Source organism: Phascolarctos cinereus, unplaced genomic scaffold (assembly GCF_003287225.1).
Source record: "Phascolarctos cinereus isolate Bilbo 61053 unplaced genomic scaffold, phaCin_HiC Scaffold_2;HRSCAF=192, whole genome shotgun sequence".
Taxonomy (NCBI): domain Eukaryota; kingdom Metazoa; phylum Chordata; class Mammalia; order Diprotodontia; family Phascolarctidae; genus Phascolarctos; species Phascolarctos cinereus.
Genome location: NW_027555625.1, coordinates 171,260,100 through 171,276,761, shown reverse-complemented (window position 1 = coordinate 171,276,761; position 16,662 = coordinate 171,260,100). Strand labels below are relative to the sequence as shown.

At 36.1% G+C, this 16,662-nt stretch overlaps 1 protein-coding gene across 2 annotated transcripts in view; it reads left to right on the top strand.

Annotated features, from left to right (window-relative positions):
• PLCB1 (phospholipase C beta 1) overlaps window positions 1–16,662 on the top strand; it is an 870,456-nt gene that overhangs the window by 508,700 nt on the left and 345,094 nt on the right. For both annotated transcript variants that reach the window (XM_020985703.2, XM_020985722.2), the window contains exon 4: window positions 6,444–6,581. In XM_020985703.2, the coding sequence (XP_020841362.1) occupies window positions 6,444–6,581 (138 nt within the window). The remainder of the gene's footprint in view (window positions 1–6,443; window positions 6,582–16,662) is intronic.

Sequence of the window (16,662 nt, the reverse complement as noted above, 5' to 3'; positions counted from 1 at the left end):
ACATATTACTCCTGTTTCTATTCCTGTTCTGTTACTGTATTTACAATTATTTCCCCACTAGTTCCTCCCTGTGAGTCAGCCTTCTGTAACTGATAACCAGCTGTTGACACTTGAGGTGGCAGGTGTATTTTATAATAGGTGTTTTACAGAATGTTTAAAAAGATAAACCTTTGCAACAAATCTTTTGCCCAGCATCTCTGACACATCAGTAACATAATAACAAGTAATGAGTTTCTGAAGCAAGAAGGTCAACTTGAGCTGTCATATTCCAAAAAAGAAAGTGAGGTTTTTGGTTTGGTTTTGTTTTTTAAAGCAAAATATGTCCTTAGAGGAAGACTCCTTCCTAGTTAAGGCTATAGAAAAATGACAAAGAAGAATAGGATTACTATATGTTGAATACTATATAAAATAGTACAAGACAAATTTGGAATAGAGTCCACAGAGAAAATTTATGAAGGGATTTTCTTTATTTCTTATTGCAAATTTAAAATTATTGTTAAAGTATTTATACATAATCCATTGGGGTTTTTTTCCTATAGAATATTACACATAGCTCCCTTTTGATCCTCCATCTATGGCTGATGGCCTTTTTTTTTAATGGTTAATCATTAGCTGATAAAAAGTCACAAAGAAAAATGTCAATTATGGCTGATTATTTTTCTGCCTCAGGTGACTGTTCCCAGCAATAGACTCCAAACTCCCTAACCAGTTCTACTTTCTAATAAAAAGAATACTTGGTATAGATTTAAAAGCCCCTAAGTTCAAATCTCCACTCTATTAATTACCTACTGTGTGGAATTAAATAATTTCTCTGACCCTCAGTTCCTTAACCTATAAAGGAGCAGGTTGTTCTAGGTCAGAAATGTCCAACACACAGCCCTAGACCTCTTATGTCCTGCAACACTCCCAGTGCATCTGGAATCAGATTAAAATGCAACTGGGAAATATTTAACAAAGTAAATTAAAATACAATAAAACATATATAATGTTAATATATGGCTTTCTAGGGCAGTTAGGTGGTACAGTGGATTGAGCTCTTGGAATCAGAAAGACTCATCTTCATGATCATGTGACCTCAAACACTAGCTGTGTAACCTCAGGCAAGTCACTTAACCCTGTTTACCTCAGTTTGCTCATCTGTAAAATGAGCTGGAGAAGGAACTGGCAAAGCACTCCAGTATCACTGCCAAGAACCCCCCCCCAAAATGGGGTCACAAAGATTCAGAAACAACTGAACAACAAAAATGGCTTTCTATGTCAGTATGTAGCCCACAGAGATCTGTATGCACAACTCAGTGGCTGCATTTCTTTTGAATTTGCCACCACTGTTCTGAATAATCTCAAATGTCCCATCTAACTTTAAATCCTCTTTTCCATCCCTTGCTCCTTTTACCTATAGACCTCTATCTGCCATTGTTCTTCTCTCATTAAAGTTACTAGAGGAGAACAACTTCACCAAAGATAACAATGCTGACCAGGAAGATTCTTCTGAACACCAGATATAGTGGAGATGGAGATGGGGTTGTTAGGGCTGGGACTAGGTTTGAGGAGAACCTAGAGAAAAATCAGAAACGGAAGCTCTAAGAGCAAAATGTCAAAAAATCACCTTGTCCATTGATTCCTAATTTTTTTTTCTAACAGTACAGAACCAAAGACAGTCATGAGCTTAATAAAATGTAATTGATCTCAAATTTTAGTGAAAACAGTGTATTTCATGTATTTTCTAAGAATTATTTTATCTTTTCTGTGTCCTAAAATAGAAAATTGCTTACCAAAATGATGATTGATTGACTATATTTATATACTGTCTTCTTCCCATTCACATCTATTTTCTACTTCTATCCTTACCTTACAAAGCAATAAACTCAGTAGCAATTATGATTTGATCTCCATTTATCATGTTAGAAAATAAAGCTGAGAAAATAAAGTGATTTGAGTCACTTGCCTACAGTCACACAGATATTAAGTTCCAGAGATAGTTCTTTACCTAGTATTTTTTCGACCATATGAAACTTTCTTTTTAATGCTAGAAAGACCAGTGCTGTTATTCGGTTCTTTATTCATGTCCAACTCTCCATAACCCCATTTAGGGTTTTCTTGGCAAAGGTACTGGAATAGTTTGCCATTTCCTTCTCCAGCTCATTTTCCAGATGGAGAACTGAGGCAAACAGGATTATGTGACTTGACCAGGGTCACACAACTAATAAGTGTTTCAGATTAGATTTGAACTCAGGTCCTCCTGACTACGGGGCTGGCACTCTATCTACTGCATCACTTAGATGCCTGTAGAATGACCAATAAACACTTCCTTTTCCCCTTTTTTCCTGACATTATTGTTATATCATTTTAAAAATTATTCTGTATTTTTCTTTTTCTATATCATACCAGTAAGTCTTTTGTGTGAACATTTTCTATTTTGCAGTGAAATAATGAAAGTAGGAAAACTGCATGCTAGGTTCTCAGTTTGGGATTACAGTTTTAATGAAGGAAAATATTTTGAAATACAGATTACTCTGGTTTCTACAGACCTGAGCAAGGATGCCATGCATATGATCTTTGATTGTAAGGATGATGTGGTTGAGTAACAGCCTTTCAAGCCTAGGGTGAGTTACTTAATCACATTCAGAGAACTGCTATCAGAGTCAAGTAGATAGCCCTTTTGGTCCTTATTATTTAGTTAAACAAACAATCCTGAAACCCTATTACAGACTAAATAGTTCAGCTAGAAATTATTCATTTTGTCAAAGGATTGATCCAATGCCTATTAGTCACAAGATTGTATTTCTTCTTTCCTTCTGAATCTTTCTAAAGGAGTAGAAGAGTACCAGTCAGTGCAGCACAGTGATCTTACTGGTTTAGAATGTCTCCTTCTCAGAATGATTGAATGCATATCGTGTTAACTAAGCAACATAAAACAAAGGAGACTTATGAAAAAGAAATATATTCATACTAAAAATTAGTCTAGACCTACCTATGATCCCAATGGTATATGGAGTTCTGACTGAGAGACTTTTTCTGCCAACATAGCCTGATATTCTCTCTATGATGTAAAGTCTGCCTAGAGCAATGGGTAACGCATGACTTGTCCAGGATCATATTGCCAACATGTGTCAGAGGCAGGACCTCAACCCAAGGCTTTTTGGCTCTGATGCCACCTCTCTATCCAGTACATCACATGGCCTCATAGATTAAGGATGAGAACATAGAAATATTTACCTTGTGTATTTATCTTGTTTGATCCTCACAACAATCCTGGGAGGTAGGTGGTATTATTATTGGGCAGTTAGATGGTCTAGTGGATAGACTGCCAGGCCTGGATTCATCTTCTTAAGTTCAAATCGAGCCTCAGACACTTACCCTATTTGCCTCTGTTTCCTCATCTGTAAAATGAGCTGGAGAAGGAAATGGCAAACCACTGCATTATCATTGCCAAGAAAACCCCAAATGGGGTTATGAAGAGTGGACCCAACTAAAAAAATGGCAGAACAACAACAAATGAAAAAGGTGCTATTATTATCATTATTTTTTGATGAGGAAACTGAGGCAGACAAAGGGTTAAGTGACTTGCCCAGATCACATAATTAGTAAGTGTCTGAGGCAGGATTTGAACTTAGGTCCTCTTAATTCCAGGTCTAGTCTGCTGTGATGCCTGCTGCTATTATTATTATTATTATTATTATTATTATTATTATTATTATTATTATTAATACCATTTAGTAGGTGGTAGCAGTAGTAGTAGTCAACTTTGTTGTCATCATCATGGCAGTTAACTGGTACAATGGACAAAGTGGTAGACATGAAATCAGGAAGACCTGAATCCTGCTGCTGACATTTAACTAGCTGTATGACTCTAGGCAAGTCATTTAACCTCTGTTTGTCTCAGTTTCCTCAACTGTAAAATGGGAATAATAATAGTACCTACCTCCCAGGTTGTTATCAGGATCTTGTGAACCATAAAGCACTATATAAATGCTAGCTATAATTATTATTCCCTTTTTTTGTTGATAGATGGGCTCTAAATGTCTATTTTTGATAAAATTCCTTACTTCAATGGATCAGTTGTCTCTTAGATGTGAGAATTCCTTCCAATGATACAAAACAGAGCTTAGCCTTTCCTGCCTGTCCTGTATTCTTCTTATTTGTATCCTCCCATAAATTTACCACAGTTCCCTCATCAACATGCTGGGTACATTACTCATATTTGCATTACACAAATATGAATAGAGCACATGAAATATCTATTAATTATACATTGCTGTCATCACATGACTGCCCCTCCTTTTTTCTTCTGGATATACATTTCTTCAGTGATATACTTTATACCATTTTTCCTGGTTAATTCTTTGTAAGATATTGCAGTATGATGATGCCCCCCACCCCACACCTCTCCATCATCCTTTGTATGATACTTAAATTTTTGGAGACTACATGGTTCTATGACTCACAGCCATAAAATATCACTGGGAAAATAATGAAATTTTAAAATTGGGTCTTTGTTTTAGGGAATGTCTTAGGGTCACTAAAAAGATTCTTTTTAAAATCATCTTTGTAATTTCTTGATTACATCCCAATGTGTCCAATGCTTCCTTATGTTCAGTGCTAGGTTCTGCTCCTGTGTGCTTATAGAAGAGTACCATACATTGCCTATTCAATTGCATATTACATATTATAATCTGGGTATTCTTCATCCACTTTTTTCCCCCTTTGTTGGGTAGTTATGCCAAATGCTTTTGAGTGATTTTTGATCTCATTTGGGAAGTTTTACAATGTTCTAAGTTTTGATGTAAGAAACATACTTTCACCTGCAACCAAAAGAATGTATATCATTAATATCAAGCCAGATTTATACCAGGGAGACCTACTGGCAAAAGTTATTTATAACTGTCATAGAGGAATCACAGCATAGTCTCTACAGTGAAGAGAAATTCCATATAGATCATGAAATCCTTCAGATACTCCTACTTTGTTGATAATATTGTGCTAAGTGAATCAAGCCCTGGAAAATTTCAGACATATTTCTATCAAAATATTTGTTTTGATACTTTAAGGATCTTTGATTTAATTGGTACGAAGATACCCATCACACATGGAAATTGTAATCCTTCCATGAGTTCTTAAGACATCTTCATTTGTTTCCTTGGCTATAATAATTCATCCCATATGACCAACTTTCTGCTGTTGATCATCTTTGAGTAGGCTAGCCTGGGCCTTATATAATAATTCCAGCCTACCAAAATGTAGTATAATAATATATTTTTTAAAATCTGAACATTCTCATTCATCCCTGAGAATTCCATGGTTCTGTTCAGGGGTGTGCTAAATGTTTAACAATGGGCTCTACAAAAGTGTATGTATGGCACACTTTAAAATTTAATTTTCATTATCAACATTTTTACCATCACCTTCTTAAATCTAGATAATCAGCAAAACAATAAGTCAAGCCCCGATTTGTAGAACTTTCCATTTTCTTATTTTGAAATGCTCAAAATAAAAATTTAACAGTAGGTTCCTGAAAGCCAGTGAGAGCTGGTTACAGTACATTGTTGGCTTCTTTATAAATTAGGAGGTAAAAGAAAATGCTACAGTTGTAATTATAATTTGTTATTAAAGATACAGAAGGAATTTTAAATATAAAATTTTAATTAAAATTAATTAAAATTTAATTTAACTTTAATTAAAATTAATTTAAAATTTAAATTTAAAATGTATTGGTAGAACATGGTATAGTTGAAGGAATATTCCCTGGAGAGTCTTAGAATTTGGAGCTAGAAGAAATCTTGGATATGGAGTTGAACTTCTTTATTTTATACATGAGAAAACTGAGCCACACCAAGGTGAGGTTGAAGTATTGTGATTTGTCCCTAGTAGTACATGTATTAAGTAACAAGAACTAAAATTTGAACCCTGTTCTTCTAACTTCAAATCTAGTCTGTCTCCATAGACCTAGGTTCTATAGTTTCAACTCTGATGCTTTTGTGAATCACAAGTAGGAGAATGCTTTTGGACTAGATTACATGATCTCAGTGTCTTCAATAACTAGAATGACATATTTTTCTACAGCAACTTTTCAGCTTAAAAAATTAGATAAATTTTTAAAATAATTATACCTCAGAAATAAAATAATTTTATTATATTAATATTAGAAAAAAACATTACTCTCTTTAGAGGCAGTTATGTGGCATAGTGGGATTCAAGAAGACTGGAGCTCAAATGTTGTTTCAGACACTTATATCTTTGTGGTCCAAGGAAAGTCACTTAATCTTTATCAACCTCAGATTCTTCATCATAAAATGGGAATAATAAAATTCTTACTTCAGATTGTGGTTGTGAAATTCTAATGAAATAATATATGTTAAGTGTTTTGTAAATCTCAAAAACATTGTGTAAATATTAGTAATCATTATTATTATATCCTGATTGATTTTCCAATATTTATTTTGTAGGACCCAAAATTACGTGAGCTCTTGGATGTGGGGAACATAGGACGCCTGGAACATCGAATGATAACCGTGGTATATGGTCCGGACTTGGTCAACATTTCCTATTTGAATTTAGTAGCATTTCAAGAAGAAGTAGCCAAGGTAAAATCTATTGAAGCTTTAAAAGTCCTTAATTATATTAGAAAAATGCTGATCCAGTACTGCCGTCAGGTTCATTCCATGCTACATGGGTGTAATACCCAAAACAACCTGACAATGGAGAGAATGCTTTAGCTCTGCAATATTTTGTTAATGTCCTTGGGAAGAATTTGACATTTTGTCAAGCTTAATGTAAAATTAAGACAGAGACATTGCAGTGGTATTCACTTTACCACAACCCTCCACCCCTACTCCAGGTCTTTTTAAAATGAAAATCAATTGAGATGTTAACCTATCAAATATTAAGAACTAAGGTAAATAATACAGCGAGTTCCAGTGGAAGTTAAATACTTGAAAGGAATGTAAGATCATTAAGCAGTTTCCACTGAGAGTAAGTCAGTTGGGCAATGTTTGCCTTTTTTTTTTTTAATCTCATCAGTCTCTCATGCATCCTCTTTTCCATCTCTATCCTATACACTAGCACAGACCTGCTTTGCCAATCACCTGGGCTGTAGCAACAGCCTGTGACCCAACCTTTCTTCTTTTACCTTCTGCCCCCTCTACAACATTCATCACACAACTGCCTCCTTGTGCGCAGATCTCCCTCCCATCAAGGGCTATTCTGATACCTCACTGTGGCATGGAATTGAACCTGGACTCTTTATTTGTTTGCCAGTGGAAGCTCTGTTAGGTTCTGTGAAGCTAAAAGAGACTGAGTATCATAATATAGGATATCAAGTAAAAATTTTAGGTCAAGGAAGGGAAATTTAATAACCCATGAAGACACTATTCTAAAGTTCATAGAATTTGTGATCTTTGTTGATGGAATACTCATTGCAGTGAAATCACAGACCTTTGAAGTAATTATAGAAAATGTTGCAGATCAGATCATATCATTCCTTTTCTTGGGACTATGCAATGATTCCTTATTACTTACTAAGTAAAGTTTAAATTCCTTATCCTGGCATTCAAGGCCCTTGAGAGTGGGAAAGACATTGGATTTGGACTCAATGGACCTGGGTTCAAATTCTGTTTCTGTCACCTCCTATTATGTGACTCTGGACCATTAATCTCTCTCAGCCTCGGTTTCCTAATCACTGAAGTGAGAGGTTTAGGCTAGATATCTAAGAACTCTCCCTGCTCTAAAGCTATGACCCACATGATGTCATAATAACCTGGCACTACTTTAATTGTGACTGTATCTCACATAATTGCACTCCACATGTGCTATGTTCCAACAGAACAGAACTGCATGTCATTTCAAATAACATGCTACACATTGCCCTGCACCCATGTCTTAACTCCCTCTGTTCTGTATTCCTGCAATGTCTTCCTTTCCCCCATTTCTGTCTGTTGAAATCCTACTCAACTTTTAAGGCAAAGCACAAATGCCTTGTCCTTCATGAATTCTTTCCCTTCAAATCAGTAACAATTCTTTTCCCTTCATAACTCACATAACATTTAGTTTGCACTTTTTAAAAAAATTATGTATTTGGTGGAGGGGCAGCTAGGTGGCGCAGTAGATAGAGCTCCGGCCTTGGAGTCAGGAGGACCTGAGTTCAAATGCAGCCTTAGACACTTGACACTAGCTGTGTGACCCTGGGCAAGTCACTTAACCCCCATTGCCTCACCAAAAAAAAAGCAAAAAAACATAAATTTATGTATCTTTTTGCATCATGCTTATATATGCGTCTTATCTCCCTATTAAATTGTGAAGTCCACCGAGACATGGACCAAGTCTTATCTAATCATTATATGGCCCCTGGTACCCAGCCCAGTGTTGTGAACACAGAAAGTTCTTAATAAATATGTGACACTTTGTGCCTTAGTTCTTCCTTTCTTATGCATACATGGAGACAGTATGTCATTATGTTCATTGTCCAGCAAGGGAATTTAGTTAATTGCATGCAGTATCTCAGGCACCAAGTGGCATTCTAATTAAGTTACTATGTTTACCAGTTCTCCCCCTCCTCACACTATTGCCAGTTGCCTAGGTGCTCGAGGTACTATGCTTTATGTCTCTTCCTGACACTAATAGAAGTCCTTGTTTCAAGGTCAGAAGAAGCAAAGAGAAGAAATTAAAAAAGAGGAAACAAAAGAGAATGTAGGTAGCAGTCTTGTGGTTTTTGTCCCTATTGCAAAAAGGAAAGTGAGAAAAGAAACAGAGTGGAAGAGTCATCTAGGCCCTGGAAGGAGGATACGCAATCCTTTTCTTATTCCAGGATCATCAGAAATTGGCCCAGGAGTCTTTCAGTAAATCATCTCAGGCATAGAGAAAAATAATTCAAAGAGATAAAAGAGCGGGGAATATTCTTTCAGTCTGCAAATATTTGTTAAATGTTGTTGAAGTTTGAAGGCTCCTTTGTAAAACAACAAGAAAAGCAAGCTAGCAAACAGGAAAATATACAATGGAATGGTCATGTAAAACTAAGGCAATCAGTCTATCTGGAAATTTTGTTTTTCCGTTAGGATATTATTTCCTGTAATATTTTTAAATGTTTGTGAATATATATTTATGTGGGTGCTTCATTCACCATCACAGATCACAACACTTTCACAATTTAGAAAACAATCTTTGAGAGTTATCCTGGACAATAGAGTCATTATCCTTCATCCAAATTGGTGGACTAATCAGGTGAGTGAAATACCTGAATTAGCCACCAAGTGGCACTTTACTTTAGACCCTGTATTTGGGAGTTCTTCTCCCCTGCCAATTCCCTTGGTGCTGAATGCAGTGATTCCTCTCCCTTTATCCAAGCCTCTCCAAAGTTAGCAAGGCTAGTCCTCAAACAACAGAGTCTATCACCAGGCTCTTCTTCTTACCCTTTTAAGATTGTTAATTGCTGCAAAAGCCAGTGCTCCACTGGCATTGTCTATGAGAGCCTAGGATCACCTCCAAATCCTCATAAAGAGGAGAGTAGGACTTCAGTGGAGGGCGACTACTGGGGCATGCAGTTAAATGCAGTAAAATTTGTAACTTGAACATATATGATAATGCTCCTTCATCCTGCCCTCCCCTCTAAATAATGTTCTTCAGGTTCTTAGAATATGAATCTAGTGAAGCAAGGTAGTATAAAAGCTTTCAAGTTATGTTTGTTTTCTAAATCATTTAGGATTATATGAGATTACATGAACACAGTATATGTTATCACAATGAATTAGTATTCATTCATTCGTTCATGTTCTGTATGTATCATCTACCTTTACATTATAGAGAATAACTCAATTTTTCTTCCTGTAGTGGGAGAGATATTCATGTATATACCCAGCTTCTCATTTTTTTGTGATTTTAGAATGTGTTTGCATCAAAAATCCAAACAGCACCAGATTTTAGTTTTAAAGCACAAAGGAAAGAGAAAAAAAACCCCTGCTATCTCCTTATAGCATAAGGAAGAATCTTACAAGCTTCTGTTTCGATGAAAACTTATTTGTAATCTTTTTCTACTTGCTAGCTTTTTTCCTTTTGCTTGCTGAGATTAACAGATAAATTTTGCTAATAATATTTGTGATGGGGAGGAGAGTGAGTCCTTGATATCTTGATAGGTGGCAGGAGTAATGTTAATAGAGAACTGCAAAATTTAAGAAGAAAGTTTATAAATCTTGATTTCCTAAATCATCCTATATTAATTTCTAGAAAATATCTAGTTCATACTATTGTAGCAGCTCTCATAATTAGATAGATATGGAGCTAGTTGAATGACAAGACTCAATGAATAGTCACTAATGATTCAGTGACAACTTGGCAGAAGGTCCCCGGAAGAGTGTTCCAGCTCAGTCTAATAACATGGATTCCTTAGAGATATGTATAAACCTTACACATGGATTCAAAAAATCAACTTCACAAATATAGGATGAGAAAAGCAAAGCGAAACAGCAGTTTTTCTGAAGAAAAAGAAAAAAGATCTGAGGGAATGGTTAGTATATTGGTAGCTCATTATGAGTTGGCAGTGGAATGTGGAAACTTAAAAAGCTACAGTAATCTTGGGCTGTTTTAAAAGAGGAATAATCTTTGGGGCTAATGATATGATAGTTCCTCTGTGCTCTGCCCTCTGCCTGTGGTCAGACTTCACCTGGTATACTCAGTGCAATTCTGGCCACTACAGTTTAAGAAGCACACTAGAGACTGTCTAGAGAAAGGCAACCAGGATGATGAAGCTGCTTAATCCACCTCATATGAGGATCCATTGAAGACAATAGAGGTGTGCTTAGTGTGGGGGGAAAAAAAGAAGATTCAGGGAGATGATAGTGATCTTCAAGTATTTTTAAGGATTTTCAAACGGAGGAGGTATTAAACTTGTTCTTTTGCATCCTAAATGTTAAAACTAGCTAGAGGTAGCAAGGTGGCTCAGTGGATAGAGTGCTAGAAGAGGTGAATTCAAATCCTACCTCAGACACTTATTAGCTGTGTGACCCTGGGCAAGTCACTCATCCTCTGTCTACTTCAGTTTCCTCATCAGTAAAATGGGCATGATAATAGCACCTAACTCTTAGTGTTCTTGTGAGGATCAGATAGGATGACATTTGTAAAGCAATATTTTGCAAACCTGAAAGCACTATGTAAATGCTAAGGGAAAAAAAATAAACAAAAGGTGGAAAATGAAAAGTCAAATTTAGGTTTTATGTCAGGAAATATTAGAGCTGGCCGAAAGTAGAATGGCTTGCCTTAGAAAAAAGTTTATAACCCTTCATTAGACAGGTTTGAGCAATGGCAGTATGACCATTAGCGGGGATTCCATTAAGGTAAAAGCTTAACTAGATGAAGTCCCTTCCGATTGTAATATCTTGAGATTCTGTGGTTTCTGTAAGTTGATTAATTTCATTACACTTTTCCTTGATGTTGAACATAGCTTGTTACTTTTTAAATTAAATTTACTAGGGTTCATTTCTCTATCATGTTACACTTCTGGCATTGTTTTGGCACATTTGATTTCCTGATTCACCATAAGAAATGAATCAAGAATCATTCTCTCTCTATAAGGGATTACTAATATTCTCTTGCTCACTATTTTCCCCTTAGGTTTTGAGTTCCTCAGTTTTATGAAGTCCACCTTCAAGTCTTATTGTCTAGAAGGCATTCCAACAGCTCTTGGGTGTTATGGTATAATTAAGAAAGCAACAGGACATCTTCTTTGCCTTTGCTTAGCTCTGGTGGCAGAAAGATTTTTCCATTCTTCCCACATTCCTGGATTTGCATAGCTATAATGAGCTTCAAGATTTGCAAAAAGATTTGCAAAAGAATTTTACTCTCAAAATATAATTTACATATTTTAATTGACAATACTGTGTTACACTATTAGACTTTTGATTTAAGCTCTTAGGTTTTATATTAGCATTATATATCATTTCCCAAGTCAGATTCTCCCAGTATGTAAGCTGCTTACTACAAGTAAATATGTCTCTTTTGAAATATATTCGTTGTCACAGAGGGTTGCTATAAACTGAGATAATCTTGTTTGATAATATTGACAATAATAAAACAAAGACAAAGATCTCCCAAAATTTCATGTTCCAAATGTCTTAGTCTCCCATCCCTTCTAACCTATGCTCCATATTCAGTATTGAATGGTGCTTCAATATTTATTGAACTATAACTAATACTTTAAAGGAGCTATTATCTTATTAGTATGGATATTTTCAGGCTATAACTTCTCCTTTCATACAGATCACATATTTTTGTCCTTTGTGATTCTAATTCTGTCTTCCACAGAAGATTTATCCAACATGCTAGAGGTTTCCTTCTTCAATTTTTTTTTATATTTTATACATATTAGCACAGAATTTTGGCTCTTCATCTGTTATACTTTGCTCTTAGGTTGCCTTCTTCACCACACATACATTTCCCCAATTAGGTCCCCTATGTCTACTTCTTGAATGTAGTTCATCACTGGAAATATGCTATAGCCTACTTGAGCCTGGGTGATTAGGTGGTGCAGTGGATGCAATGCTGGGTTCTGGAGTCAGGAAGACTCATCTTCCCAAGTTCAAATCTAGCCTCAGACACTTACTTGCTGTGTGATCCTGGGCAAGTCACTTATCCTTCTTGGCATCAGTTTTCCTCATCTGTAAAATGAACTGGAGAAGGAAATGGCAAACCATTCCAGTACTTTTGTCAAGAAAGCCCCAAATGGGGTCACAAGGAGTCAAACACGACTAAAATGACTGAATAACAACTTACACCCGTCATGCTTTTCTCCATTGCTCTTTTTTTTTGTCACCTTCAAATGTTATTCTGCAGAAATTATGGTGTTCCAAGATTTAAAAACATAAAGCATTGATAGGAGAAGGTACATGTTAAAAAAAAATCTGGGGGCAGCTAGGTGGCACAGTGGATAGAAGTCAGGAGGACCTGAGTTCAAACACTTGACACTTACTAGCTGTGTGACCCTGGGCAAGTCACAACCCCAATTGCCTAAAAAAAATTTGGCTTTTTGTGCTGGGGAGGTATACATACACACACACACACACACACACACACACACATAAATTTTATATATATATATATATATTATATATACATATACATATTCATATATGTGTGTATATTGATGAACTAACTCAATTAACTGACTATAGCATTTTCTGAAATAGGCATTTTTTCATCCACTTATTTTTTCTTGTATATATTATTAGACTGATTTTTTTTAGTACTACATTTAATTGATGGGGCATGGGGGGTGGTGCAGTAATGCCCTGGGGTTTGTCACAGTCAGAACAATAATCTATAAACGAAAGCATCTGGATGACCTAACTAAATGGAGATATTTTCCCCCCATAGGAGGACAGCTCTCTTAGCAGTTTTAAACACATTTGGCCAACATATACATCCCTATGTCTTGCCTCACTTTACAATAGTCAGAGAGTCATTAAAAAGAGTCATCTATGGTTACATTTAATGAATAATTTTAATTCTCAACAAATGCCTTGAATCACTTTATCAGACATCATCTATTTAGAAGATTTTAGAAGAATTTAGATTTTAGTTTTAGATTTTAGAAGAATTTAGAAGAGATCATCTCATCTATCTTCCTCATTTTACGGGTGATTTAAGCTCAGATGACTGAAACCTAGAAATATCAAGTGACTTTCCCAATGTTGCACAAGTCATGTACTAGTAGTCAGAATTTGAACTCAGGTCCTTTGACTTCAAATCCCTTTCCATTGTACCTAATGCATAAGAGACTAATTAGTAGAAGATAACTTTTAAGAAAATATTATGATCTACCCAGTCAAAGTTTCCTTTTTAAAGTAATATTCAAAACTTCATTTTTTTAGTTCTTGTGAAAAGATGCCTGTTGAATTACAAAGACTACATAGTTATCTGCCACTTTCTTTTGGTCAGCCTTGGATTGTTCTCTTAAATCTGGGCCTCAAATGCCTTAGGACTTGAGACCTATTCTTGACTATTTTTGCTCACCAGAACAGGACAAGCCTTTTGCATTATTTTCTCTCAATTAAACAAGCTGCATAATATCATTGTAGCCCTGGAATTGGTGGGGAGGCATTTTTAACAGTCACTTTTCTCATCTAATCACATCCAAAACCATCTCCTGGAAGTCTCCAGGCTGGCTTTTTCAACACTTATGACCTGAAAATGAAACACCTGTTGTTAACAAGGAGGTTGTTGTCAAATCCTCAGCTTGCCTAAGCCAAGTGGAAAAGAGGACAGACAGGAAGAGCGTGGATACCTCAGCTTCTTCCACCCTTTTTTTCCTCAGCTGATCCATGAATTCCTCTGAACTCTCCTTTCAATTTTCACCTTATTACTTTCATAAAAGCGAAATAGGCAAAGGTGGAAGAGACATTTAAGAAGATAGATGTGGAATGCCTAGGCATGTCACTTTGTTTGGGCGGGTGGGAATAAATGTATATATATTTTGATAAGTAGGGATTTGAGACAGTGCATAGCACAGAGTAGGTGCTTAACAACTGCTTAATGAATAACAGATTGTATACAAGGATCCATTAGTGGGGGTAGTATAAGCTAGAAGAAACAGAAAGACCTATGCCTAAATAAAATAAACCAGCTACAGTTGATTATCTGATTAATTATCAAGCTAATCTGATTAAGAAAACATTTAAATTGGATGTTTCGGTTTGTATAAAACCTTTTGACTCAGTATCAGTGTGTTTTGGAGTACTATAAGAAGAGGTGTTGGGCTCAGAGAATTTCCTCAAAGCTATAGTTCACTTTGGCTATGATGCCTCATAGTTATGAAGGGAAAATATTGGCCTTGTAATAGTCTATTTCGTATATAATTATTTGTATCCCAAGGCTATCTGGTTCCTAGGTGCCAACATGTTGACAAGCAACATTTCTATAGTTCTTTAAAATTTTCCAAGTGTTTTGTATATATATTATTATTTCATTTGATCCTCACAATAACTCTGTAAAGAAGATGCTATTATTGTAATCCCCATTTTACAGGAAATTGAGGCTGAGAGAGGATGTATGACTTGCCTACAGGGCCACCCAGCTACAAAGTATCTGAGACAGGATTTTAGCTCACATCCTGCTGACTTGAAGTCCAGTATTCTGTCCACTATGGAAGTCAGATGATGCAGTCCAGTGGTTCTCAAACTTTTTCATCCCAGGATCCCTTTACATTAAGAAAGGTCTCTCCTCCCAAAGAGCTTTTGTTTATATGAATTATATCTATTAATATTTATCACATTCGAAATTAAAACATCCTAATATTATGAAAAGAGTTTTGGTTTTGTGGACCACTAAAAGGGTCTAGGAGACTCTCAGTGGTGCCCAGACCATACTAGTGGATGCTTGGGAGTCAGGAAGTGCTGGGTTCAAGTCCTTCATCTGACATAGACTGGCGACTCTTTAAAACCATGTTACAGCCTGTGAAAGTAGTTTTCTCACCAAGAGTTAAACCCACATTTGTTAAATTGTAGGGGATGAGAGGGAAGATCATGCAACTGTGTCTACCTTGCAAATACAGACTATCAATTATTTAGAAATTATGATGTTTCTAATGGCCTAATATTTCTAATCAGCAAGGAATTGCAGCCTTGTTTTCTTGTCCAGAGGAAGCTCTCAGACTGCCAAATAAGAAAACAACCACGAATGTCATCTTTGGTTTGGCTTGGGGGAGCAAGGGTATGAAAGAGCACAACAAAGATGAATTCTACAAGCGGAAGCTATTTCCAGCATTCCTTCCTGGTTCTAGTCTTGCTTCCAATCATCCATGAATAAAAATCTGTGATCTGCCTTTTAAAGGCCTGGAAAGGAAAAACCAAAGGTAGTGGTCCATGACCAGTGAGCACACGATGAGTCATGAAAGACTGAAAGCTTCTGTGGCTGGCACCCAGAAAGCTTTCCCCCACTTCCTCCCATTCTCTTTGTATTAGAATTATCCTTTCTCACCCAGAGAGAGAGGTGATTTCATATCCAGACTCTAATCCTAAGTGCTAACCAGTTTGGCATTCAGACCTCCCCCCTAAGTACCCTGCATCAAGCCATCCCACTATTGGCCAATTTCAACACAGATGGCATTCTTTTCTCCAGAGAGACAAGTGGATTAGAGCAACAGAGATTTGGCATTTGCAGCCTGAGGTGTCTAATGACAGGAACACGTGGAGGGAAAGCTTTTTAGTGTACTTATCCACACTACATTTGGCATGGGCCATTATTTTTAGTCCTCCACTTCCACGAATAGTAAATTCACTTAAGCATTTATACATATGGATTAAAAATTCAACAGCTTTCCCTGATTAACTTCTGCCATTTTAGCTGTGTTGGTAGAATGGTTAGCTGATGAAAAAACAACAGCAAAAACCCTTTATTCACCAAAATGCTTAACATATCATCTTAGTACCATTCAGTTATTTCATTCTAGAGGTTTCGCATGTCCTCTTGAAATGTCATTTCTATAAAAATTGTCCAGTGCCTATGATTTTCAGATTTGGGGTTTTTTTATAATTAATTAATTTATTTTTCGTTTTCAACATTCACTTCCATAAGATTGTGAGTTTTAAATTTTTCTCCTACTCTGTCCTCCCCCCTCCCCAAGATGGCATGCAGTCTGATATAGGCTCTACATATACATTCACATTAAACATTTTTTCACATTAG